Source organism: Notamacropus eugenii, chromosome 2, assembly GCF_028372415.1.
Source record: "Notamacropus eugenii isolate mMacEug1 chromosome 2, mMacEug1.pri_v2, whole genome shotgun sequence".
NCBI lineage: Eukaryota > Metazoa > Chordata > Mammalia > Diprotodontia > Macropodidae > Notamacropus > Notamacropus eugenii.
Window position 1 is genome coordinate 459,866,906 of NC_092873.1, and position 27,801 is coordinate 459,894,706.

A 27,801-nucleotide genomic window follows, 5' to 3' on the forward strand; every position below is an offset into this window, starting at 1 on the left:
ACTTTAAAACCTCAGTTTTTGGATATATACCCCCAAAAAAGTACAGAGAAAAGTGTTCGGTTTTTTCCCTAAAAAAAAAAATAGTACTAAACAAGGAGAGGAGAAATCTAGGTTTATGTCTCAACTCTTTTTTTATTTCCCCTGCAGAGAGGAGGGAAGAGGTGTTGTTTGCTTTGGGGGTTTTTGGGGGTGGGGGGGGCGAGTAATAAAATTTAGTGATATCAAGGCAGCTTGAAATGTTAACCAATACCAAATGGTTTTGATGATCACTATTTTAAAATATAGTTTAAGGTCTAGAAGTGCTTTTCCCCTTCATTTCTACAGTTTTCAATCACTTCCCTTAATATTCTAGATCTTTTGTTTCTCTGACTGTGAATTTTGTTATTTTGTCTAACTCTTTAAAATATCTTGTTTAATTGTTACAGCACTAAATCTGTAAATTACTCTTGGAAGTATTTTCATCTCTTATGTTGCCACAGTCCAGCCACAAGTGCTGAATATTCAAAAGGAAGTGTATTTTGTCATCTGTCCTCTGCATCCAGCATTAGGCATTGTATTTAATCATAGTAATTCATCACAATTTAATTCATCACAGTGCATGCATTTTTCGTTTACTTGTTCTAATACCTGGATATTTTTGTGAATTGTGGTTTTTGGTGAATCTATCACCAAACAAGTTTTGTTGACATCATTTATTATGCTGAACTGTGAAAGATAAAATATATGAGAGCACACCTAGATTTAAGGAGTTTAAAATCTAGTTGGAAAGATAAATATGAAATAGTTAGCAGCAAATGGCATGATAGTAATTAACCTTTAGAGAACTTATTTCATTTGTTCACAACATTGGCCCTGTGAGGAAAGGCAAGTATCATCCCCATTTTACTGATGAGGAAACTGAGGACTAGAACTTAAGTGATTTGCTCAGATAGATAGCATAGGGAGTTAAATTACAATATCCTGCCTGAGCCACACTTATGCCTCTTGAGTCCAGCAATTTTACATTAAGATACCATAGTATATCACTAGTATCGCCTAAAGAACTTATTGGATTAATTTTTTCTTAGATGAATTTAAGGAATGAGAAGAGTGCAAACGTAAAACAAAGACTTCATTGGCAGAGCAAAAACATAGCTTTCTTGTTTAAGGCACTATGCCATACTTTCCAAGATCTTTTATAAACATACTGTTGCATATGTCTTTAAGGAAAGTAGACCAGTGTTTCTGTATTTCAGGAAAGAGGAAAAGTAATGAAATATGCAGAAATGCTACGAAAAAACAAAAGGCCGACATCAATGCTGAACATCCTTCCTTCTACTACAACATCCATAGACACAGTATCAAGGGAATGAACATGCCAAAGTAAGAGGGCTCATGATGCCAAAGGATACCTTGGTGGGTTGGTTTTGAAAGCCATCTGATTTGAATGAAAAGGGAAGCATTCATCATGTTTCTTTTCTACTTGGCAGGTTAAATAAGTTTCTGCAGTATCTCTCCCAAGCTGGCTTCCGAGTAAGCCGCACTCATTTTGATCCCATGGGAGTCCGTACAGATGCACCACTGAGCCAATTCAAAGCTATTCTTATGAAGTATAGCACGCCCACCTATGCCGGAGGACAATCAGAGGGGCACGTACAGTCAACAACTGATGATACAAGAACAGACTCCATTCCTATGTCAGTGGATGGCAGAGCTGACAAGGCCACAGGGAATGATAAATCCAGTGATGAGAGCTTGTTCCCAGATGTCCTGACAGATGACTGAAGAGCTCCTGTTCTGTGATTTAACTCCCATGGTGTAACAAATATAAAACTCATATTTTTATATAGAAACCTCAGCAGTTTCTAATTGGTTTCTAAGTTGGTTTGGAGAGCTATGCTTTGAAACTTTCTTATTCTAAAGGAGATAGTTTCAGAATTTTACAGATGTTTCATGTGATGCAGATTTTGTGGTTGATGTCACCCCTCTGGTTAAACAACTTGGAAGAGTTTCACAACTGATTTGTGTACATTTCTCATAGAGATTTTGAAATACTCTCAGTTGCACACTACCACTTGAGCCTGTTCACCATGTTTATGGTAAATAAACATTTTATAGGGCAGATAGAGGGAACCAGAAGCCTTTATGCATTACCATGACCTTGAGCTTACAAGTGTTTCTTTGAGCCTGTGTTGGATCTCACAATTAAGAATCTAAAGGTGTTGGCACTCACTGCTCATGCAGTCCCACCAACCAACTGGTCAGTCAGATGTATGTCTGTGCCAAAGGTAGAAATGACAAACACTTTATGAATGAAAGGGAGAGGGATTGGTGTGCAGCAAATTTTTCTTATGCATTTGAGGCTTTTTTTATAATTATTATAATGTAATCCATCAGGCACCAGCCTTCTTAGACTTGTAAGAGATCAACACGTGAATGATCTCATTGCCTCAAACACTGTATAAACACATTAATCTTGTTGTAATCTGCCTTTTAAAAGTAAAATGTATTATGAAGTGATTTATCATTTTCAGTATTAAGCATTATATAAAAAACATTTTATATAAGCATCAAAGAGTAAAAAGACTAAAAATAGGTTTAAAAATTGGGGGCTTTTTCATTTTTCTATTCCTTCTATCATTTGAAGAGTATTTTGGACAAAAAGGTTTGCAATACACTTATTCCTCAGTGACTTTTAGAGAAAATCCAGTTGTTAGCTTCTGACATTTCAAAAAAGACTGTCTAAATACTTGAACTTGGGATATTTTCAATGCATTGTTCTTTTCCAAATTCTCAAGAGTTGTCACACTTAATGAACAATCATTTCACTATGCAAAAAACATTCCCATAGTTCATTCTCATTTTGCAATCCCACGTTTTCTCTTGAAGTGTTAGCTTCATTTTTTATTGACAGTGTGGTAGTGTTCAAATGGTTATAAGGAAAATAAATGGTTACAGAATATCTTTATAATTCCTTAAGCTTGTTAGAGGGAAAAAGTGGTCCAGTCAACTACATCTTGAAAAAAGTCTGTTGATTAGTATGAAAATTAATACTTAAGTACCATTTAAGTACCTACTTTGTAAGTCATGATACTACATGGTGTAGCATTTTTGGAGAACTCTCATGATTTCTTTCATTAACACTCATGATAGCTTGAGCTATCCCTTCTAGACATTCCCACCTGCATCTCCCATCTCAAGCTTACCTTCTCCAGAGCTCATCCACCCACAGCTAATTTTTCTGTAATACTATGGTAGTCTTCAACTCTTGAAACCTTAACTCCTTTCTCTTAAATATCCAAATTAGCCATCAAGCTTAGTTTCATCTTCCTTCATACTTTGAGCGTTTACTTTCCACTGGATTTCAGTTAGAAGAGAACTCAGCATCCATCTAATCCAATCTATATGCAAAAAAGGACCCTTTCTACAACATATTCTAGGAAGACCTCCAATGAGAGAAATCCCATGCCTCCCAAAGTAAATACTTGAGAATAACTATAATAGGAAGTTCTCCCTTACATCAAGACTAAATTTGCCTCAAACTCCCACCCTTCTAATTCTTCCCTCTTGAGTCAGTAAGACCAACTCTTCAGCATTGGGTCACAAATATATATACCCATCATCTTCAGGCTAAAAAATTCCCAGTTCTTTGCATTTGTATATGGTTGCTGTACTCTGCATGTAGGTGTTCAGGAGGACCAGCAGCTCTAGTATGAGGGCTTGCTGAGCCCTTTTCAGAGCCACTCATCCACGTTTGGTGTCTACCTGTCACTTAGCATGCATACCAGCCACACCCTAGTAAAATCACAGCAAATGGGTGAACCAGGTTGAGGGTAACGTATGAGTAAGGCAAGGGATGTCTGCACAAGCATGTGAAGATTTCCCCTGACAGAATAAGTGGATGAGAATGGTTTGTTCCAAGAGCCATGAAGGCAGCTGTGGAGCACTTAAAGCTTGGTCAGACATGCCAAGGTCATCCACTGCATCTCTGGTCATTGACAGTCATCTTGACTTTTGCCTTTACCACTGGACTAAAATGATTGCAGAAGAGCCAGTGAGGCTGAAAACTTTGTGCAGCTCTGCCTCACTTAAATCCAATTCACATGGAAGTCAAGATGTCATTGGTTTCTTTTCAGAACAAAGTACAAACCCTGAATGTTCTGCCTTACCTCAAATATGGTGCCCAGAATCAAACACAGTATTTCAAATGTGTTCTGATTAGGGCAGAGCCCACGGTAGGACTACCATCTCATTCCTGAAATGAATCCTAAGATAAAATTAACTTTTTTAACTGCAATATCACACTAACTCATTTAATCTGTGGCCCACCAAAACCACCAGATCTTTTTCAAATCAACTTCTCCTGTGGGATTCATTTTTGGAACCTACATGTACATCACTTTATATTTGTTCTTCAGGCTCACCTTGGAGAGGCAGTGTCACATAGTGTATGAAATTACAGTCCTAACTGCCTCTGCCTGCCCTTTATTATCCAGTTTGGCCTACTGTTCTAATCTGTCACGATCTTTTGGGATCCTGTCATCCAGGGTTAGTTATCTCTCCCAGTTATCTGTCATCTGACAATGCCTTTAAGCTGTTCATAGGAACTGAACTTTTAATTTAATTGGTACAGAGAACTCCCAGAAAAGAAGATTTCCTCTATTTGTGTGGGTTAGTATCTTCTAGGCAAATTTATATTCTGAACTGCCTAGAAAGATTAAGTGACTTACCCTGGGTCATATCTCCAGCATATATCAAGACTTGAAACAAGATCTTCCTGGCTTTGAAGCCAGCACTGTGTAATTAACCACAGCTTCCTCTTGGGTCATTGATAAGGATGTTTAGTAGCAGAGTTGAATAGTCCTACGGATCCTAGAACACTCCACTAAAGATCTTTATGAACAATTGATGACTAAGCCTCCGTTATCTCTTCTAGTTCTTAGAACAGTACTCCACACATGATAGGCAAAGTAAGTGCTACATAAATTCTTGTTGACTGAAATCCCAAATGATTTTCTGAAACCCAGTAAGTTATTACTCAAACCCGTTACCATTCCTCCCCCCACCACAATTCATATTCTCATCCCCCTCAAACCTCCCACCCCAGTCCTAACAAAATGCTACCACCCCTCCCATTGAACTCTCCAGTGCCTGTTCCACAGACAGCAAACATCCTTTCCTTTCATCCCAAATCTTTTCCTCTTTCACTCTTTCCACCTTTTAGCAATCAACAAGGCCTAGCCCCTGTCCCCCAACTCCCATGACAGCCTTCCTGGCCACCTTTTCCAGTACTGGCTGTGTTTTCACTCATTCCCCTCCCCTTTCAGGTTGAAATGGGAGTTGTCTCCCTATATGAGGACTCTCAATTACTCTAACCACTCAGTTCCTATGACCTCTTCCACCTCACCTCAGCCATTCAAAAAGACAATCATATCCTTGGTCTTGCCATCATTCACAAATACACTACCTCCATGTTCAAGAATTCTGAATTCTCTTATTTGGCCATAATCTATAGGTTTTCCACCTCTCCTTCTGCCTTCCCTTACAAAGCCCTACTCTCTCCACACCATGAGCTCCAATCCTTTCACCCCTTCAGTTCTCTCCCAGGCAATCACTGCTGCACTAGATACTTCTCTTTTCCCTATCTTGACTTCTGGGTGAACCATTTCAACTCTACACTGCCCTCTACTTATAATATCACTGGTTGCTCCCTATCAAGACTCAGCTTTAAATCACTCCTACCATCTGCCTTTGTTTCCACATGTGTTGCTGAACAAAGGTGAAGAAAATCATACAATCATTCTAACTGGGTCCATTACAAATTATGTTACACAACCTCAGCTGGGCCTTCACTGTTCTAGGCAATCCTTCTACATTTCCCTTATCAACGCAATATCCCACTCTCCACAATGGCTCTTCCAAACCATCCTTCCTCCAGCCTCCTCTAGATCCCCCTACCTTGACCCTTTCGGCTGAGAATTTTGCTTCATTTTACAGAAAAAGAAACTGAGGCCACTTACCATGATTTCCCTTTTCTACTCTTCTTCATCTCCTATCACACATATGCCTTCTGCCACTCTCTCCCATCACCCCTATTTCACATGAAGTGATCCCCTTACTCCTTCCTACCTGCACTAGTGATCTCATTCTATCCCATCTCTTTCAATAGACTGCCCCTCTGTCATCCCCACTCTTATCATTTATCATCAGCTTCACTTTGTCTATCAGGGGCCTGCCTTATCACCTGTAAACATGTCCATGTCTCCTTTTCCTCAAAAACCCTCACTGATCCTTTCATTCCCTCTATATCTCTTCTGCATTTTGTGGCTAAATTTCTTGAGGCCATCTACAATAGGTGCCTCTCCCTCTCATTCTCTTCAAACCCCCTTTAGAATCTGGATTCTGACTTTTATCATTCCACCAAAAGTACTCACCAAAATTGCCAATGTTCTCTTAGTTGCCTAATCCAATGGCTCTTTCTCAATCCTCATTCTCCTTGATCTCTCTGCATCCTTTGACACTGTGGATCACCCTCTTCTTAATGCTCTGTTCTCTTTAGGTTTTCAGGACACACCCTCCTAGAGTTCAAAAAACTCTAGTGACTTTATTACCTCTAGGATCAAATACAAAATGCTCCATTTGACATTCAAAGACCTTAATAAGCCAGTTCCTTTCTGCCTTTCCAGTTTTCTTATACCTTATACTTCACCACATACTCCTCAATCCAGTGACACTGGCCTCCTGGATGTATCACGAACAAGACAATCCATTTCTTGGCTCAGGTTTTTTCTTTGGCTGTACCCCATGCCTGGAATGCTCTCTCCTCTGTTCTAACTACTGACTTCCCAGGCTTCCTTCTCCAGGAAACCTTTCCAAACCCCTCTCAATTCAAGTGCCTTCCCATTCTTATTTCCTATTTATCCTATATATAGCTCGATTGAACATACTTGTTTGCTTGTCTGCTCCATTAGATTATGAGCTTCAAGAGGGCAGGTACTATCTTTTGTCTCTTTTTGTATCCCCAGCATTGAGCACAATCTTGGCACGCAGTAAGCACTTAATAAAGGCTTACTGACTCCATGAACTTATGAATGACCATTCTTTGGGTCTTGCCATGCAACCACTTACAAATCCACCTAATCATACTATTATTTAACCTACATCTCCATCTTTTCCACAAGAAATGCACAAGATTTGATTAAGTGTTTTGATAAATCTAAGTTGGTTCATAAATACTGTCAAAAAAAAAGAAAATAGTCAGTCTAGACCTATTCTTGATGATATTATACTACCTCTTTATGATCACATTTTTTACTAGCTGTTCACTTAATTTTTTCACCAATAATGTCCCAGAATTTTGCCAGTTTTAAATGAAGCTTATTATAAGCTCATAGTTTGTTGCTTTCACTCTTTTCTTATTAAAAAAAATTTGAGACATTGACTTTAGACCATCCTGAACTCTACTTCCATATCTGTCCATATTCTTTTAAGTATTACTGACAGCATCTCAGCAACCTCATTTGTCAGTTCTAGACACCAAGATATGGTTCATGTGAGCTGGATGACTAACTCTATCAAGATCCCCTAGGTATTTACTCTTATCACTTTAACCATCTATTAGCCATTTTAGTTTTTTTTTTTCTAGTCTAGAGGGTCTTTCTCCTTCTCAGGACACAAAAGCAACTTGGGAACTGAGCAGCTGGTTTCACCTTCATTGTCATGACCCCATCCACCCCAAACACTGGTCCTATCCCTTTTTGCTCCTACTCTTTGCCAATATAGTTTACAAATTTTATTGTCCATGGCTTTTCCTCACATCTGGAGTACTGTGTGCAGGTCAGGGCAACATATTTTGGGAAGGGACATTACCAAGTTGGAGAATGATCTGAGATAGGCAACCAGATTGAATTAATGCCATAAGAGGCCTCCTTAGAAGAAGCTCAATGTTGAAATTTGAAGATTCAGGTAGAAAAACTGAAATACCATTTTCATCACATTGTTCTCATACCCAGAACACTTCAGTGGCTCACCATAGTGGATAGGATAGAATTCAAATTTATTACTCTTGATCCAAGACCCTATATATACACACACATTCCGACCCTATCTTCTTCTCTCTTTACACCCTTACACAAATCCTCTACTCAAGCCAAAATAGCATTCCCTACAGAAGCAGCCAATGATGTTCACTAATGACCTCTCTGGCTTCCTTTAAAGTTCCAGCTAAAATCCCAGCTTCTACAGGAAGCCATCCCCAAGCCCTCTGAATTCTGGTGCCTTCCATCTTTTAGTTACTTCCTATTTATCCTGTATCTTGCTTATATTTGTAGGCTCAGAAAAGCCTGTGTTCGTATTCCCTCTGACTGAAATTTATAGTACATCTACTTTTACATCTATACGGTCCTATAAGGATAAGCTCAAATCTTCTATAAATCTTCAGCTTTTAGAACAAGACCATATACATAACAGGCATTTTCATTTGTCCTTAGTTCTATAGAAACATGCTTGCTGCCCTCAAAATGGTTACAATCTAGCTAACTGGTATTTGCCAAAGTATTTGACTTTCTTTAACTCTTACCTTCTGTGAAAATTTGTACTGATTATAAAATGGATGTTTAATACTTAATCCACTAAAGATTTAATACAGACAACTTCATTATCTGTAAAATGAGGGACTGGACTAGATGACCTCTAAGGCCCCTTCCAACTCTAAATCCCATGATCCAGGGAGAAAAATAGTAAGAGGTAGAGAATATCAAACTAGTATTTTGATAGGAAATAATTTCAGTGGAAACTGTAAAAAATCCCCCTAATTTAGTATGTTCAAACTTCTGATAAGACACTACATAAATCTTGCGATCAGAAAAAAGCTCAAGTTGGAATCCATGTCACATAAAGAAAAGCTACCTTTCCATCTTTTTTCTCCCTTTGCCTCATTGCTTCTGTTAATTTTTCTTCACTACTCAAAATCTATCTGAAATTCAATTTGTTTTGCAGGAAGATAAATGGGGATTACTGACTTAAAAACATTATTTGAAGCATTATCAAGGCAATGTCAAAAACAGGGAAGGTAGAAATAACAGAATGGACCTTACAAATATATGTAAAATTGAATAATTTGAAGTTTTTAAAAAGAAGATAATATCTGGAGTGTAGATCTAATATACACAAACAGCATGTAGAGGCTCTCAGTTCCTATAGGAGAGTGATCTCTCATTTGGACTCCATAACAGACGCACCACATGAGTCAATCTTTGACAATCATGTACTGTTTTACACTTGATAAGTCATTAAAAGGTCATCAATTAGCTCTAAATCTTCCACACAATCATTGAAAAAGATGGAATACTTTTAAGGTGATGTTTTTCTCTTTAAAAAAAAAGAAATAGACAAATATAGTCACATACAATGATTACAGTGGGATCTTATCTTTCCTGCATGTTCCAGACAATTGTAAAACCGTAAAGTATGGTCTGCTGCAGTATATAATTTTCAAAATCACCTCTTCCCTAATGTTACCTTCCTCAAGGATGCCCTCAACGAATATATAGAGTATTCCAAAATGATGAAGAGGGTAAAGTTGAACTAAAGGGGTCAGTCACTTATTTTCTCAGTAGTCTTTTATTTTTCTTAAGTAATCAGGTCCTTGATCTTTTCCAGGTGTTTGGTACTGAAACATCACATCCGGATATCAAACTTTAAAGTCCCCTACAAATCACTCTCTTGCATCCAAAAGTTATTCTTATTTATCTGACTTCTAGCCTGGAGTTTATAACTTGTTCCTAAGATCATAAATCTAGAACTGGACCACAAGATTACAAATAGACAACTAGAAAGGACCTTAAGGGTTATCAAGTGCAATTCCCCTTTATTTTCTAGATGAGGAAACTGAGGCAAAGTGACTTGCCCATGGTCAGAGAGCTATTCTCTGAGATTTGAATGTAGGTCTTCTCAACTCCATCTCCAAAGAAGCCTGTCACTTTACAAACGAGGAAACTCAGACCCAAAATAGTTCAAATTGATTACCCAAGTCCCATAGGGTTATAAGTGGTGGGATTTGAATTTAGCTGCTTGTGAATAAGCTATATAAAGACAATTGCATTCTTAATGCCTTTTTCTGTCATCAGTGGAGACTGTAGTCATGTAAATTAATTTTCCTAATAACAGGTTTTCAGTACCTGGATAGCTTCTAAACATTCTCATAAACTTCTTTGCATTCTTAAACAGACCATCCTACACAATTTAACCTTAAGAATTCTTATCATTATGAATAGCTTTTAATGTATTATAATACTGAGATTGGCATAATTAAATCCTGTCTCACCCACTGATGGGGAAGTATAGGAGTTATGGCTGCTTTTTCAGTGGTATCCCATCGGCAGAAACATTTGTTAAGCAAAGACTTCCCTGAGGAAAAGATGAAATAAATTCTTATTCAAGTTGGTATTATAGTGTTGTGTTTATCTCTTAAAGCAAACGAAAATTCTCAAAAGATTTCAAGCTCCAACTCAATAGTACAGGAGCAGTAGAATTGTTCTCAGTCAGCATGTGATGATTAATACCATCTTGTGGAGGGAACTAGTGTAGTAGCTGTTTACTAGGTTCTTCTTGATGTAATCAGAATGCTTTATCATGGTGATGCTACAGATAAATCATTACCACTGATCTTTCTTCAGTGTGGAAAACACATGCTTATTTAATCTGTGCTTTTCCAAGCAAATCACAAGCCCTCAGGCATAGCAGACTGAAGCTAACATAGTGAGGAGTCTCTGCACATAGACCAGTTGTCCTGGCTCATACTCAAACTCTTTCCCAACTTGGCAACACCTGCCCATACATAGGTGAAATGGAACAATGTCATCACCATATCACAATGAGGTATCAGAGTGCTGTGGTGGAGGCCCAATAATCTGACCACTGGTCTTTTCACAGAAATGTAACCAGACACTGGAACCAGATGATTCCCTTATTATCTAATAAATAATTATAAGAAAGTGGTTATATATTATCCAAATGCAAGCTGAAAAGTTGACCAGCAGTGGATAATAGTGGAGGGGAAAGGGGGGAAGAGGGGTAGAGCAGCAAGAAGGGTTAATGGTTCATCTTTAACATCTAACTTTAATAAGTATATTTTATTGATATAAATGTTTAAATATGGTCCTACATGAAGTAGACACAAATGTACACACATTTTTTGGGCTACTTTTTCTTTGTTGTACAGTGTTGATGTAGGCATTCAAATACTGCTTGGTTCCAGTATTTATTACATATACAATATACATGAATCACCAAGGAAGATTAAAAACATAAATAAATGGACCAAGCCTTGAGGAACTTGATTGCTATACTGTTGACAGATGATTTACATCATTACATTAAACATGTGAAATTTCTACAATGCAATAATGGCCCGCCTTCCAATGGCACATTATAATTACCACGGGCTTTCCCACACATGATTTCATTTGATCCTTGTAACAGTCCTGTGCCACAGCTAAGGAAACAGAGAAATTCAGTGGCTTGCCTAAATACTAGCTAATAAATGGAAACCAAAGTTTCCCAGCCCCTCTGATTTTTTTCTACTATCTCACAGATTCCTTATGCTATATAAGCCTTAACAAATTTAACAATGTAAAGCTAATCTAGCATATTTATTAATATTTGAATGCACCAATAAACTGTCAAAGTATTACCTAGTAGGATGCCCTGAAATGGAACTACTTTAGTGAATATATAATTGAAAGGCTATGAAAAAATTATAGATCCCAAGTAAATAAGTATACTGAAACCTTTTGCTCCTTTATTCATCACACTCAATTTATACAAGTAATCTTTTTCTTGGTTTGGTAAACCTTACCCACACATCACCTTTTGAAATAAATAAAATACCTAATTTGAATTAATGAGGTTTTACTATATTTCACACTGTTACAATTAAACATCTACTAAAATAAGGCAGATACTATAAAACTTGAGTGGGAATAAGATTATTATTGAGGCAAAGGAGACCTGCAAATAATTTATTTTATTGTTGATAAGGATGTAAATGGAACAATAAGCTGAAACATTTTGGGTATGCTTTGCAGTGCTATAATTTGTCATTTTTATATTAAATCATTTCTATTTCTCTTAGATGGAAGGATTCAGAAAGCTGGACCAGGAGGCAATATGTATAAGCTTTGAAATCACACAAGTTCTGAATTGGTTATTTTTTTAAAATAAAGACAGTACACTCAGTGATTTATCAAATGCTTACGTTATATTTTGTAAAGGACAACAGTCAATAAATTCACTAATGGTGTAAAGAGATTACGTTCTCCCACACTGACATATGAGCACACACATACATTCTCTAAACATAAACGTAGTTTAAATTCACAAATACCTCTTTTGCTTCAAGACTAAAGTTCTATTAAAAATCACACAATGGTAATTTAGTTATTTGATGCAACCACTAATCTAGTATTTTTCCAACAAAATCCAAGTATTTATATCACAAAACCAAGGTTTATAGTCAGTGGACATGCATTAATATACAACTGAACATTTCACCAAAAAAAGGTACCAAATACAAAATTTCTCTGAATTTTGGTGGCTCTCAATTTCATGGCACTTTACAAAAAAAATTGTAAAAACGGATTTTAAATATTAGAAAGAAATGCTAAAAAAGAAATTATTTAATAAAACTATTGAGTTTTCATGTAGGGCTGAAGCACTTCAAACCGACCCGAACCGTCAAAATAGACGGCTAAATATTTACAAGTATCAGACTTTAATTACAAGGGGAGCAGAGGATTCCTTTCTTCCTCTCAAAACCTTTCAGGGTTTGGTTTATCGATGTCTATTTTCTGTAAATACTGTAACACTAAAAACTCAGAAACATATCTGGATGTGTGGCAGGAATGAGAAATAACACACAAACCTTCTTATTTTTGACCACCAGTACCAAGCCTTGTCACTCCCAAACACCTAACACTGTACCTCATATTACAGTAGCACCAAATTAAGAACAACAAAGTACAGCTTCCTCTTAGGGGGTGCTACTACTCCTTTAACAAAGCATCCTGCACTCTAGCAGAGCAGAGCTCAAGTTCTGGCAGAGCTTAACATTTTTCTGTGGCTCAACAGGAGTTGCAAACTATGCTCTAACAACAAAAAAAAAAAAACAAAAAAAAAATCCAAACCCCAAAAACAAATATGGGGGTAAGGTTAGAAAACAAAATGATAAATACAAACTTTTGAAATAAAAAAGTACATCCTTGTTTTCCTTCTGTCAGTGTCAGGCTGATCTCAAAACTTATAGCCACAAAAAAAGGAAGTGAGGGCAGCTTATTGAAACAGTACAGTATTTTTCAAGGTTAAAGTGCAAGTAAGTATATCCCAGAATCTCTGGTATTACAAGAGGGTTATCAAATACTATAAAAAAATGACCGTCACAAGGGACTAAAAAAGATGTTTCAGTTGTGATCCAAAAAGCGATCCCTTCAGTTTTACATGTGAGCACTACCTATTTAGGACTAATTTAATTCCCATGCCTGGTAAGATTTTTGCAGATTTTATACCAGTGTCTCTTTATAATGTTGATTTGCATTACTTAATTCCCTAACTATAGCAAGAGTTCTAAGGCTGGTGCCAGAAGAAAAGTGAGCAAATAACATGACACTGCTTGACAGTGAAATAAGGAACATCAATTTTTAAGCTATAAGCTAAGAAATTTAATAAAGAGAATCCCATGATACAAAAATGTAGCCCTGATCTTCAGGAAATAAACTATTTCACCAAGGACTATATTAAATAAATCAGATCTTTGGGAAGAAGATTGTATACTAAATTATATATGTTCCTCAAAAAAATGCCTAATCCACAATTATACCCTTAGCTAGCAAAAATATCACCATAAACCAACCTTGACATTCTTTAGCTTTAAAAACTTGAGAGGAAAAAAAAACAATAATTGAAGGTTGCCATTAAGTATGAAGACCCATTAAATCTTCCTTTGCCAGATAAGAGCCTCAAACAGATCCACTGCTTCATCGGTGAAAGGACACAAGTTAGTTAATTGTAAAAGAACACACTGGATAGCTTCATTCAGTCCCTTTGAAAAGGAAAAGCTTAAATAAAAAACAAACGAAACACAAATTCTAATAGTGTAAACAACTCTGGCTCAGCAAGGAAACTGAACGCAAATCCAAAATTATGTCCATGAAAACAATGATGGTGTATCTTTAATATTAAAGAAATCAGAGCTATAAAAAAAAGCTCATTTTCAAAGCCATCTTTCCAAAGCTTATTTGTGCTCCTTTGTTGGTGCGTAGTAAAGTTCCATGGGTTTGTTCACTTTCCAGTATTTTTCACTGACCAGTTCCAAGGAAAAAGAACCATTTAATACCTAAGAATAAAGAGAAAATATGTATAATTGGGGATAAGGAATATTATAAGAATTAAGAATTTGAACACTGCCAAAAGACATGAACCAATGATATTGAAAAACAAAATATAAACTGGTTCTTGTGTCTAAAAGCTACTTTGGCTAAATATAGCCCTGCCACTGGCATTGCATGTTGGAAGAAATAAAGGACCATAAAAATCAGCTTCCATAAAGAAATTTCTCTTTCATTTCCCAGTGACCCAGTATGTACAATTTCCTTTCAATAAGGGAAGATATATACTTATGAAAATACTCCAGGCAAATACATGGTAGACCAATTTCACTAATCCATATTTCCTCCTTTATTTTGTAAGCATATTCATTTTTCTAAATGCATGTATCTGCTATGGATAAAAACCATGACCCTGAAGCTTCTAATAAAACTAGCTCCAACCCCCTTCATAAATCAAAATATATTTTGTATCCATCATTCACTAGTTTCCTTCTCTCTTCTTTGGTTCAGTGTGATTATAGAAGTGTAGTCCCGTGTTTCAGGTCCTATAGGCACTTAAATAAGATCACTAAAAAGATGTAAAGGAATCCAACAAAGATCACCATTTTTTAGAAAATAAATTCCATCAAATTTCTTATGTTAAAGATGAAAAAACCTCAAACAAGAGTTTCAAAGACTCTCAAAAGTATATTGTTCAAGTCTGAGTTAAAAAAAAAAAGTGTATGATTTGTTGTGGTAGCTTCTCCTATCCTTAATCTTTCTTCCTCGTAAAGTCCACAGAAAATAGTAGTGCTGTTAAGTACTCAATATAAAGAAAGTAACAGAGTATTCAAAGGGCATATGAAATATGTGGCAACTTCAATAAGGGCATTAAGAGCTGAAAGGAATTCAAGAATTATATGACAAATAATTGCCTCCAAAAATCTTAGGTATTCATGGAATAAGAAAAGGTTCCATAGAAAAAAGGAAGGTATCAATACCTTCTATACAGTGAGGGGTGGGGTGCACTTAATATTATGTTGCTAAAGCTATACCTTAATAAGATTACATATTAATCAAATAAGTAGTTTCAGGTACTCACAGTGAACTGTCCATTAGCTGTAGCAATGTAAATCGTGTACTGCTTCTCACTGGCTGTGTCAAGGTTCATCTGGTTTGATTCTCCCTTGCTCCGAAGCTCTTCCAAAGCTAATCGCACAGCTAGGTACTTGGATAAATGATCGACTGTGGCATTGCCTGAAGTCTTTATATATCTGAAAGAGTAGAAATTTTTTAAAAAGTTAAATACGGGAAACAAAAGTAATTCTCCAAATCTAAACTTAGAGTATGTCTATAATTTGAGGTATAAAATAAATTATCTGGAAAGCTGTATATGAAACAAATTTCTCACGTAATTTCTAAGACATATTTCTGCATTTCCAAAGCTTCTACCTTGCTCTACGCCATCCACTGTATCGATATCCTACCCTTCCTTTGTAACTCAACTTCAATATCACCCACACAATGTTTTCCAAGTCCCCATAACTGGGAACGCTTTCTCCATTTAATTTCAGTCATTTATCCTCTTCTTATACAGTCCTTACTGCTCTAATTTGTATTATAGTTATCTACATATGTCTTTGCACTTCCCTTTCTCTCCCAATTGTAAGGCTTTTGTAGATGAGGACTGGAGGTATCTCATTTATCCCTGAATATCTGAGAATGACTTATACAGAATACATGCTTAATAAACGTTTCCCAAATTAAAGAAAGGTAGGGATAACAGCAGGGTCCTCCTAAAGTGGTCATCAAGTACTGGACACTGTTATGTAACTTCATCTTCAATGATCCTCCCATATGCTCTACTCAATGACAGGGCAAAGTGAGAAGACAAATTCCAAATACAAACAGAATGGAAAAAATCAGAACACTATATACTGTCCTGCATGCCTTCTACCACCTACTATTCAAAACTTCAGATTTCTCCTACGTGTAATAGAACAAGAGTATGGAGAGCAAAGGATGGAGGGGCTCTGGAATTCCTACAACATCTTTACGTCAAGGTTTTAAGTCTCATAAACTCAATTACTTTAATTTCCAATTTACTAAATTCAAATTTACTGATAAAAGAAACTCAATCTAAATGCATTTATTAAACATTTACTACATGATAGGCTAGCTGCTAGGTAAGGGACACAAAGACCAAAAAACTAAAATAAACCCAGTTCCTGCCCACCAGGAGCTTTCATAGCTTATGGAAAATAATATGCACATATCTAAGTACATACAGAGTAAATTCAAAGCAATGTATAAGTAGCTGCTGGGGAGGTAAGTAATAGTCTCATGTAGAAGAGATGGTACTTGAGCTCACCTTAGAAGGAGACCACAGATTTTAAAAGCTGGAGGTAATAAGCAACTGTATTCTAGGTTATGCAATTAGAAAGAAGCAGAAAGTGGGATGTCAGGTGTGAAGAGCATCAAAAGGCTAAACTGTAAAGTACATGTGGTTGTGACAATGGTGGCAGGTGGTGGCAGTGAAGACATTTTTTTCAGTCATGTTCAACTCTTCATGACTTTATTTGGGGTTTTCTTGGTAAAGATACTGGAGTAGTTTGCCATTTCCCTCTCCAGCTCATTTTACAGATGAGGAAACTGAGGCAAACAGTTAAGTGACTTATCCAACATTACATGGTAATAAGCACCTGAGGCTGGATTTGAACTCAGGAAGAGGAGTCTTCTTGACTCCAGTTTTTGCATTCTATCCACTATGCCACCTGGCTGCCGCATAAAGTGCATAAACAAGACTAATTTATAATGAGGCTAGAAAGGTAAGCTGGTGCCCTGTTGTGAAGGGCTTTAAATGCCAAATATAAAGATTCTGTATTTCAATCTAGAAGTAATATGGAGCCACTGGAAATTACTGAGCAGAGCAAAGATATAATCAGACCTGTTAGGGGATATTGCCTTTGCAACTATGTAGAAAATGGATTGGAAAAGGGCAAGAATAGGGGCTACAAGATAGTTCAAGCAATAGTCCAATAAGAAGTGAATCAGCTTGATGACTATGTGAATGGAGAGAATGGAGATGATGCAAGAGATGTTGTGGAGATACAACTGATAAAATTTGGAAACTGAGTATGTATGATAAAAGAGTAAGGATTTAAGGATGCAAGGTTGAAAATCTGTATCAATAGGAGAATGGGACCTTCTACTGACAATTAGTCTCTGTTAGAAAGTGTATACCTATCATATCAAGGCAATCTACCATTTATAAAAATTAAAACAAGGATTCAATTCAATAAGCATTAAATACCCCCTATGCACAAGGCAATGTGTTTAACAGGATGCTTAAAGTCCATTTTCTTTCTAAAATGAATTCTAAATAATTTGGATCTTTTGAAATTGAAGCACACTTACCTTGTCTGTGCACTGTCATCTTTCTCCATAAGAGTGGGATGAGGCCTGAAAACTAATTCAATTTCACTAGCACCATCCATTACTGGATCTATTGCCACAGTGGCATTGTTGTTATCAAGTTCTAATCCAGAATCATCTGATGTTTTGGTCCTTTTGTTACTAGGCCCTGCTTCTTGATTACTGTGTGTTGATGCATTGCTACAATGTGAACTGTCGCCATTATCCTCTGCTCCACTGCCATTTTCAATCTGTTGTTTCTTGCCTCGTTGCAGCCTAATGAACAAAGTTATATGATATTACTAATAAGCTACTAATTGTTAAGAGCAAAACAAAAAAGTAACAAATCTTATGCTTTAGCACTTAAATCTTGACCTAAAAGTATAACAAAAATATTTCCCCCATCAGAGGGAAGAAAATACCCTAGAAAAGTTGGAAGAATTAAAAAACATATAACTGCACTTAAAGATTAGCATTATTATATTTCAAGTGATAGAGTAATAAAACTGCTAAAAGAATTTCTAGGAAAACTATTAAGTTTTCCTTTATATGCATTATGTAAAAGAATTCAAATCCATATATATTTATATTGAAATGAAATATAAAAAAAGTACATTTAATTTTTTAAAAATTATAACCAATATATTTTCTCATGTTACCTATTTCTATTTAACATGGGACATTAAAATAAGTTTAAATTCTGAATACAAACCAAGTGATGATGATGATAGAGATTTAAGGTTTGCAAAGCATTTTATATATCTCATTTGATCCAAATAAAAAGGTAGGTGCTATTATCCCCATTTAACCAATGAGGAAACTGAAGGTCCAATAGGTTAAGTGACTTGCCCAGGTCCCAGGGCTAGAAAACATCTGAAGATGGGTTTGAATCTGGGTCTTCTTGACTCCAAGTAATGTGTATCAACCTAGCTGGCCTATGAGCAAGGTGGGGCAAGGAAGCCTAGAAACACCCTAGAAGCAACCTGAGATTTAAAAATGCATGGCAAAAAGTTCACACACAGATACTGTGCTATAACTGCATATGCTTTAATGACATATCCAGAAATCCTAATTCTTTAATGAAGCCAATGAATTTTTCAGATAATAATAATAGCTAACATTTAATTTACTTGCTGCTAAACGATTTGCTACCAACAGCTAGTGACCTCTCCCCCAGACTACCTTTTTTTATTCTGTATTTAGTGTGTATATGCTTATCTATGTATATGTTGACTCCCCCAGCAGAATGCAAACTACTTGGGAACATGATCCATTTTATTTTTTAGGAAGTAAGTCAGAGAGAAATAAATTTCAGTTCAACAGAAGGATGAACCCAAGAGTGCACTGTAAAAGTAGTGAGTGTCCTGTCGATAAAGGTGTTCAAGCAGAAGCAGGATAATCAGTGGTTAAGAACTGCTTTGAGAGGCTAACTAGATAACCTCCAAAGTTCTTCAAACACTAAGACTCCACGATTCTGTTAATAAAATACAATTACCTAGTCTTTATTGTCACCCTGATACACAGATTATTACTGTTAGTTCCTCACAGACATAAAGAAAACCATCTTTCAATCTGCGGACAAATCTAGACTACAACTTGAATTAGAATGAGCCTGCAACAATCCTTGCAAGGGAATTAACCAAAGAGCATTTATTAGGTATCTACTAAATGCCAGGTGTGGTGTTAAGTGTAATACAAAGAAAGGCTGATTCCTGCCCTCAAGAAGCTCACTTTTAACAATGGAAACAAATGCAAACAACCATGCATATACAAGATAGGTACAACATAACTGCTGCATGTCCATAATTTACACTGGAGAAAAAATAACCTATTAAATATGTTCTCTCCTAAGTTTCAAAACGAAAGTTACACTAATTCTAATTCCATTACTGGAAGTACAACTCGAAAGTATTTTAAAAAAGAAAGACAAACATACGTTACTGGGGGGAAATGGAAACAACCAAAACATTTAATAATTGGAGAATGGCTAAATAAATTGTGGCATACGAATATAATCAAATGTTATGATGCAAGTAAAACTGAATGAGAAATTCATACATGAAATAGAAATATCTACAAGTGAAGAAAAAAGAATCAAAAATAAGCACAGAAACTAATGTAAAAGAAATATACGTAAATATCAAGAATGAGGAAGTACTGCATTATTACCAATATCCTATGCTGAAATGCATTTGTTCAAAAGAAAATATCCCCACAGTGTGTTTACCTTCACAATAAGCCACTTAACACAACAAAAGCCACCAAACCTCCTGGCTTCCCTCCAGTCCACTCTCGCGTGCAACACACATACCTGTTCATGGCCTGGATCTTCAGTCCCTCCTCAATGCTGTGACTGAGAGCCTGCTGGTTGTTGTGTTTGCTAATCCTGGCCAACACTCTCTCCTGATGAGCTTCGTATTCATCACGACTTGGATAGATTTTACTGATGAGAGCGTCAAAGTTTGGGTCTGGCCTCAGTGATCTTTTGGAAACCAACTTTTTCCGACAAGTAGGACATTCTTTGTTCCTAAATAAAAGGAAAATAAAATTAATTTATAAAATGCCTATATCCTTAGGTTAAAAGAAAAATATCTTGCCTGCAACTGGTGGTTACTGTTTTAAGGCATGATCTATCAATCAGTAACTGCCATGAATGAGTGAGAAAGATTTAAACAGGGACAGCTAAAAGGTACTGCAGATAAGAGCACCAGCCCTGTAGTCAAGAGGACCTGAGTTCAAATGTGGTCCTCAAATACTTAACTAGCTGTGTGACAATGACAAGTCACTTAACCTCGATTGCCACTAAAGAAAAAAATACAAAACAAAAATTTTAAACAGATCAATATACTTTCAAGAAAAATATTTTTTTAAATTCTTGTCTAGTAATAGTTATTGATCTTTTGTTTTTAGACATATTATAAATATATATTTTATATTGTGCTATGTATAAAATATGTTATAGATTATATTAAATGATATTATAATCTATTAACATAAACCCAACAACACAAATTACTTGAAGAGGAAGTTTCTATTTGACAAAAACTTTTGAGAAAAATAATTTGCAATTTGGCATTAGGTTTAGATTTACTACTTATACCATAAACTACAATAAGCTAAAATCAGATGTATTAATTATTATTAAAGGTAACACCATAAAAAAATAGAAGAAAATAAAGATCAGTTATTTTTCATAACTATGTCTAGAGGTCAGGTCTTAAGGGATATATGCTTATGTTTTATATGTGTCCATATGTACATATACACACACACATATCATGCTAATTTTCAAATATTCTCCACTGATCAAAGCATTCCTTAACAAAGATTTTAAGAGAATTTAAAATTTTTTAAAAGTCTGGCAAAATCAATCAATATATGATCCTCATTCTATACCCACAATCTTCCTCCTCCCCTGCAAAGAGGGGAGGAAAGTTATGTTTTCTCAATTCTTCTCCAGCATGTAGCTTGATCTCTGTAATTAACACTTTATTCAGTTTCATTTTTCTGATCTTTCCATTAAGATTTTTGTAATCAATGTGTATATTCTTTTCTTGGTTTTATCTATGTCATTCTGGATTCATACGTAAGTCTTCCCAATGCGACTCTGAGTTTAAATATCCACCATTTCTTATACTGTTATACTTAGTACTTATACTGAGGATCACCTGGCAGGATAAGGTACCAGACACTGAAGTCCTTGCTCGAGCTGAACTGCCAAGTATTAAAACTATGCTTCAGAGAGCACAACACCAATGGGCTGGCCACACTGTTCCAATGCAGAATGTACGCTTGCCAAAAAGACTATATGGAGAACTCGCATGGGGCAGGTGATCACATGGTGGTCAGAAGAAACAACATAAGGACACTCTCAAGGTCTCTCTCAAGAGCTCTGAATTTAACTGTGCAACATGGGAGACACTGGCACGGGACCACTCAGCATAGCGTGCCCACATCAGAAAGGGTGCTGCGTATTTTCAGCAAGCAGAATTGAGATAGTACAACGTAAACGCAGGATGCACAAATTTGGAATATCCATTCCAAATATTCACACGGACTATCTGTGCCCAACCTGTGGTATAGCATTCCAAGCTCATATTGGTCTGATCAGCCACAGTCAGACACAATGAAATTTCACTTTATCATGGTGGTGTCATTTTAGTCCTCTTGGAAGATGAAGGACAACAACCATACTACGCCTTACATTCATATACTGCAATTTGTTTGGCCATTCCCCAACTGATCTGCATTTATTTTGTAATCAATTCACTGCTACTGTGGAAATTAAATTATTTTTGTATTTATACTTTAGTATATGTGGAATTTTTCTGTTTCTGATCTTCCTGAAGCATGTTTCTAGGCCATGAAATCTCTTGATCAAAAGGCAGGGACATTTTAGTCACATTTTTAGCATAATTCCTAACTATTTTCCAGAATGCTTAGATCAAAGCACAATTCAAGAAACAATGTATTAGTGGTGCCTATCCTTCAGCAGTCACTCCAGTGTTGACTATCCCTCTCTTATGTCATCTTTCCCAACTTGCCAGGTGTAAGATAAAACTTAAAATGTTGTTTTAATTTGCACTTTTGTTACTGCAATTTAGTGATTTGGCATAACCTTTCATATTAACAGTTTGTAATTCTTTTGAGAACTGTTTTGTTTGTAGATTTTCTTTGTCTAGTTATCAACAGAGAAATGGCCCTTGCTCTTAAATGTCAGTATTAGTTCCCTTTAAATCTTGATTAGCAGATCCTTATCAGATATATTTGATGCAAAGATTTTTTTTCCTCAAGCAACATCTTCCTGTCTTATCCTAGTTTTGTTGATTTTGTTCACATAAAAACTTTTCAGTTTCATGGAGCAAAAATTATCTATTTACTCGTTTGTGATCACATCAATCCCTCAAGATCTGTCCTCTAGGCACAGCTAAGAAAGGTAACTGATCTGGTTCTCTTCTAATTTTCTTTTTTATGGTATTACCTTTAATAGTAAGCTAATACAACTATTTTAAGCTTATTGTAGTGTAGTTCATGGTATGTGGCTGGTCTAAATCTAATTTCTGCCAAACTGCCATGAATTTTTCCCCAAAAATCTTGTCAAATAGAAAGTTCTTCTCCAAGTTATTCATGCTCTTGGGTTTATAACAATAGCTAGCATTTATACAGTTCTTTTAAGGTTTGCAAAGCACTTTACAATTATAACTTAATTTGATCCTCACAAAACCCCTGGAAATTGAGATAGACAGAGTTTCACTTGGAAGTGTCTGAAACAGAATTTGAACTCTTCCTACTCTAGGTTTAGCAATCTATCCATCCAGCTATCAAACACGGTGTAATTCAATTCAGTGGTTTCTGGTTCCTCCTTATCTATAGTTTCCTTTTCACTTATCTTTGTTAGATTTATAAAATTCTGAAAAAGAAAATTAAACTCTCCCATAATTACTGGGTTGTTATATGCATTTTTGCAATTTAGTTATTTTTTTGGTTTCTTATCAGTTGAAGGAAATAGGGTTCCTAATCCTAGAAAAAAGAAAACCAAGGGGAAACAAGATAGCTGTCTTCAAAAGCTGTCTTGCAGGACTATTACTGGAAGAGAGAACTGAAGTCATTCTTTTGCCTTCATAGAAACAAAATAAGAATAATGGCTGGAAGCTGCAAAGTGACAAATTTAGGGTTGATAGCAGTAAAAAGCTTCATAACAATTTAGAGTTATATAAAAGTGGAAAGGACTGCCTCCACAAGAGGTGAGTTTCCTGTCTTTGGAGGTCTTTAAGCAGAGGAAGGACAGTGACGTTTTGGGTATATCATAGTAGGGATTCTTTTGTGTAATGGCCTCTGAGGTCCTTTTCAACTCCCAATTTCTATGATTCCTTTATCAAATTAAATGCTATGCTTTTAATGCATATATATCTTATATAGATCAGAATGACTGGACATAGCCCAGGATACAGTCGGGGAGTTTGGTCTTTTAAAGCTAAGGTCTGTAACAGATCTCAATTTAACTGAGGCAGTGCCCATTCAGTGACTAAGTCTTAATAAAAAAACGAGGCAAAGAATGCTTGAAAGACCGTGGTCCTCCACTGTGTCCTGGGCCATCTCCAGTCATTCTGATCCAAATCTGGCCACTGGACCCAGATGGCTCCAGAGGTAAAACTCTGCACAGTCTTCCCTCACTTAAATCCAATTCACTTGCATGTCACCACATCACCTCACTGATGTCATGGTCTTCTTCCACAACAAAGGTATTTCTTTTTAAAGAGGCCATTCACATTTAAATTATTGAGAATACCTAGCTTCTGTTTTTCTCCAATTTATTTTTGTATATCGCTGCTATGCATTTCCTCTTAAGTCACCGTTCTGTCCTTGTATTGGTTTTGTTTAAATTATTTTGATGAGCAATTCCCATGGATCTTCCTTCCCCATCACCCTTTTCCCAATTTAAGTACCCTACCCCAAATTCTTTGAATTTAACTCATCATTTTGTTCATCTATTACCCCCTTTGTACTTCTTTTATTTTAAATATTGTTTTGCTTACACTCTTTTTTCAGGAAGCTTTCTTCTGTGTACTCCCTCAAGATTTCTCTTCTATTCTAAATTTTGTTTTAATTTATTACTTATTCCTTCTATATTCTCAGTCCCAGACTACAGTACCATTCTGAACACCCTCAATGCCATTTCTGTTATAACCTTTGTAAATTTAACTCATTCTCCTTATTTTTTTCTTATGCCTTGTTTCTTAGAATAATAGAAGCAATGCTATGTGTTCATCCTTCATTGCTGAAGAACACCATGCTATCAGAGAAATAATGACATGACTTGCACTTGCCTTTGTTTTGAGTGAGGGAGGGCTGTGCAGGTCACCAGCCTCACTTCTCCTCCAGAGCCATCTGAATCCAGTGACCAGACATCCATCGGGATGACTGGAGATGACCCAGGATGAGGCAATTGGGGTTAAGTGACTTGCCCAAGGTCACATACAGCTAGTGAGTGTCAAGTGTCTGAGATAAAATTTAAACTCAGGTCCTCCTTAGTCCTGCACTGGTGCTTTATCCACTGCACCACCTAGCTGCACAATGCTACGTGCTGGTACAAAGCAATGCTATGTGCTGGTTGGTCACCAAGTTCAAAGTCATAAGGCTTAGTCTGAAGTCTCCAACTTTTAGCTATCCCTAAAGACTTTCTCATATATCCCCTTTCTCTTCCAGTGGGATGCTGTCCAGGGAGATACAATTTTTTCTCAGGGAATATATATACAAAAGAAACTCATTATAAGGTCCACATTTCTTTCTATAGACATAGACCTCATTTCCCAAGGGAATGTTCTTTTGTGGAACCCTTTCCTCTTCCCACTTGGGATAAGACTCCATCCATCTATCACACCATTCTCAACTTGGTACCATCTCTCCATTGTTTTAATTCTATTCTCCAACAGCTCCTCACTCTTATTAAGAAACTAATGTGATTATCTTTTCACTGTTCAACTGTGGGCTTAGAGAGATGCATTGACCTGTTTCCCTGTTACTTATCTCCCCTCTCTCCATTTGCTCAATTAACTATGCTTTTATTTGCTCCCACAAAAGATACTGATTCACTTACAAAGGATCAGAATATTTATTTCATGAGTTATTCATTCAACTCTTCCTTTCCTTCTCCAGATTCCTTAATTTCCTTTTAAATCTTTACTCCTCTAATTTTTTAGTCCTGATAATCACTTTGTCTCTCCTTTACCTCACAAACTGATTTTTAAAAAAACAAAAGCTTATAAACATTAGTAAGTTTAATCAATTTTACATTTTTTCTATTTGTTGTTTGTGATGTTTGTAGGAAGAAAACATTTGCTTGCATCTTTTGGGGGATATCAAATAGAATGATTATTCCATTTCAGAGTGGAGTAAGAAATAAGTAGGCAACTGGGTGGTGCTGTGGATAGAGTACTAAGCTTAGAGACAGCAATACTCATCTTCCTGGGTTCAAATCTGGCCCCAGTCGTTTACTAGCTGTGTGACCTTGGGTAAGTCACTTAACCCTGCTTGCCTGAGATCATCTGTAAAATGAGCTAAAGAAGCAAATGCAAACCACTCCAATGTCTTTGCCAGGAAAACTCCAAATGGGATCAAGCCTGAAACGACTCAACAACAAACACTTCAAACACTTCAGCTGAAAGACCTTTTTTTAGTTCTGAGGCTCAGATTTAGGTCAGTTTGTGCCCCTTTGTTCTTTAGAATATTTTGGTTTTTTTTTTTACTTCACATGACTGTAGAATAATCTTGAGCTATTTAATATGCCTTGTCTTTTACTTAAAGGTCTTTCTCCTAGCTTCTTGACCCCTGTTCCACTGGACTTAATAAGAGGCTTAAATTATTCTTCATACCTTGCCTTTTAGATCATTTACTTTGGCTTGTAGAGAATGAATGTTCTTTCAATACTGTTGCCTTTAGTTTCTCCAGCAAAATGCTCTTCCACTTCAGTATTTTTGTGTTTCACACATATTACTTTCTGTCAAAAGACTCCACTTAGGAGAAATTCTGTCATGACTTCATGCTTTCCTACTCTGTTGTTGGAGGTTTTTAATTCAGCACTGAAAGTCCCAATTTTTTATCTAATTCCTATCTTGGCTGGATTTCAACTGGAGCAGTAGTGCTCAATGAAGGTGAAGATAGGTTGGGATCAGCAGCTTTTAAAGAGTGTTAATCTTAAAAGTAGCAGGGAACTATTTGAATTTACTAAATGGAGGATTAATAATTGTCAAATCTGTACTTACAGAAAATCATTTTGGTAGTAGAAAACCCAAAATGGATTGTAGTGGGGAGAGACTTAAGGCAGGGAAGCAAATTAGGATGTGATTGCAATAATCCAAGGTGTGACAAGAACTAAGGCATTTAGGGTGGTAGCTATGAGAACGGCAAGGGGTTGAATATGAGAACGTTGCAAATGTATAAACAAGAAGGATTTGGTAAATGTTGGATGGAGTGCAGCAGAAAAGGGACTCACAGTTTCACTGAAACTAAAAATGGGAGACAGGGAGATGGCAGTACCTTAACACAAAGTGGCAAGTCTGATGGTAAAATAAGTTCTGTTCTGGACATGCTGCGCTTGAGATGTCAAAAGATCAAATCTGAAATAAGCAACTAATGATACAGGAACACAGTTCAGGGGGAGAATGGATCAGGTGGATCTAGGAGTTATCTATATGGTAATGACAAGGTTACCAAGAGATAAGAGCAAAGAGAGTCTAAGACAGAGCCCTGGGAAACAGCCACAGTTAGGGAGCATGCTATGGATGATGAGCCAAAAGGATACTCATAAGAAGCAGTCATCATGGGAGAAAAGCACACCTGAAAACTCATGGAGCAGAGGGTATACAAGAGGAGAGAGTGGTCAGCAGTGTCAAGTGCAGCAGGTCCTGGAAGGATAAGGACTAAGATCTCTTCTCAATAGATCTGGCAATTAAGGGCTTATTGGTAATTTCAGTAAGAGCAGTTTCAGGTGAGTGATGATATCAGAAAAGAGACTGCAAACGGTTGAAAAGTGAGAGGAGAAAAGCAGAGGCAACAGATATAGACAGCTTTGTGGTCTTGGCCAGGGGAGGGACCACCTCAACCTCACTGGTAGAGACAATGGGAAAGGGGGTAAAGTGGAGAATGATGTCAAAGGATTTTTTTTTGAGATGAACGAGCACACATCAAATGGCCTCAATTTTCTCTGTAAAGTGAGGGAAAGGAATTCATCTGAGGGAAGGGAGAGAAGGTTTAAAGAAAAGGGCAGGTTTGGAATAGCTTTTGAGGGAAATGAAATAGGGAATCAATTATGGAGGAATAAATGGATTCCTTTGCGGCAATGAGGGCCCAGTTAAGTTGGACAGCATGAATTACTAATCTCTTCAGCAATTCTCTAGTCACTTACTCTTTCTTTCATATTAAGGATCAACAAAAGGTGTCTTCTGCCTCTTGTTAGATGGGTTTGGAGGAGGTTCGAACTGTGGGGAAAGTGGGCAAAGATTTCCCACAGCCATTCACTGAATCACAAGCCTAAGAGTTTATACCTACT

The 27,801-nt window shown here is 36.6% G+C and overlaps 2 protein-coding genes across 4 annotated transcripts in view; one reads left to right on the forward strand and one right to left on the reverse strand.

The window, feature by feature from the left end:
- TRMT1L (tRNA methyltransferase 1L) overlaps positions 1-2,500 on the forward strand; it is a 54,306-nt gene extending 51,806 nt beyond the window's left edge. For both annotated transcript variants that reach the window (XM_072648390.1, XM_072648391.1), the window contains exons 15-16: positions 1,236-1,362; positions 1,470-2,500. In XM_072648390.1, coding sequence (XP_072504491.1) covers positions 1,236-1,362; positions 1,470-1,764 — 422 coding nt within the window. In that variant the 3' untranslated portion in view covers positions 1,765-2,500. The remainder of the gene's footprint in view (positions 1-1,235; positions 1,363-1,469) is intronic.
- Positions 2,501-12,216: 9,716 nt separating this feature from the next.
- RNF2 (ring finger protein 2) overlaps positions 12,217-27,801 on the reverse strand; it is a 30,783-nt gene continuing 15,198 nt past the window's right edge. For both annotated transcript variants that reach the window (XM_072648394.1, XM_072648395.1), the window contains exons 4-7: positions 20,065-20,280; positions 17,757-18,029; positions 15,442-15,613; positions 12,217-14,368 (exon numbers count right to left, since the gene is read on the reverse strand). In XM_072648394.1, the coding sequence (XP_072504495.1) occupies positions 14,267-14,368; positions 15,442-15,613; positions 17,757-18,029; positions 20,065-20,280 (763 nt within the window). In that variant the 3' untranslated portion in view covers positions 12,217-14,266. The remainder of the gene's footprint in view (positions 14,369-15,441; positions 15,614-17,756; positions 18,030-20,064; positions 20,281-27,801) is intronic.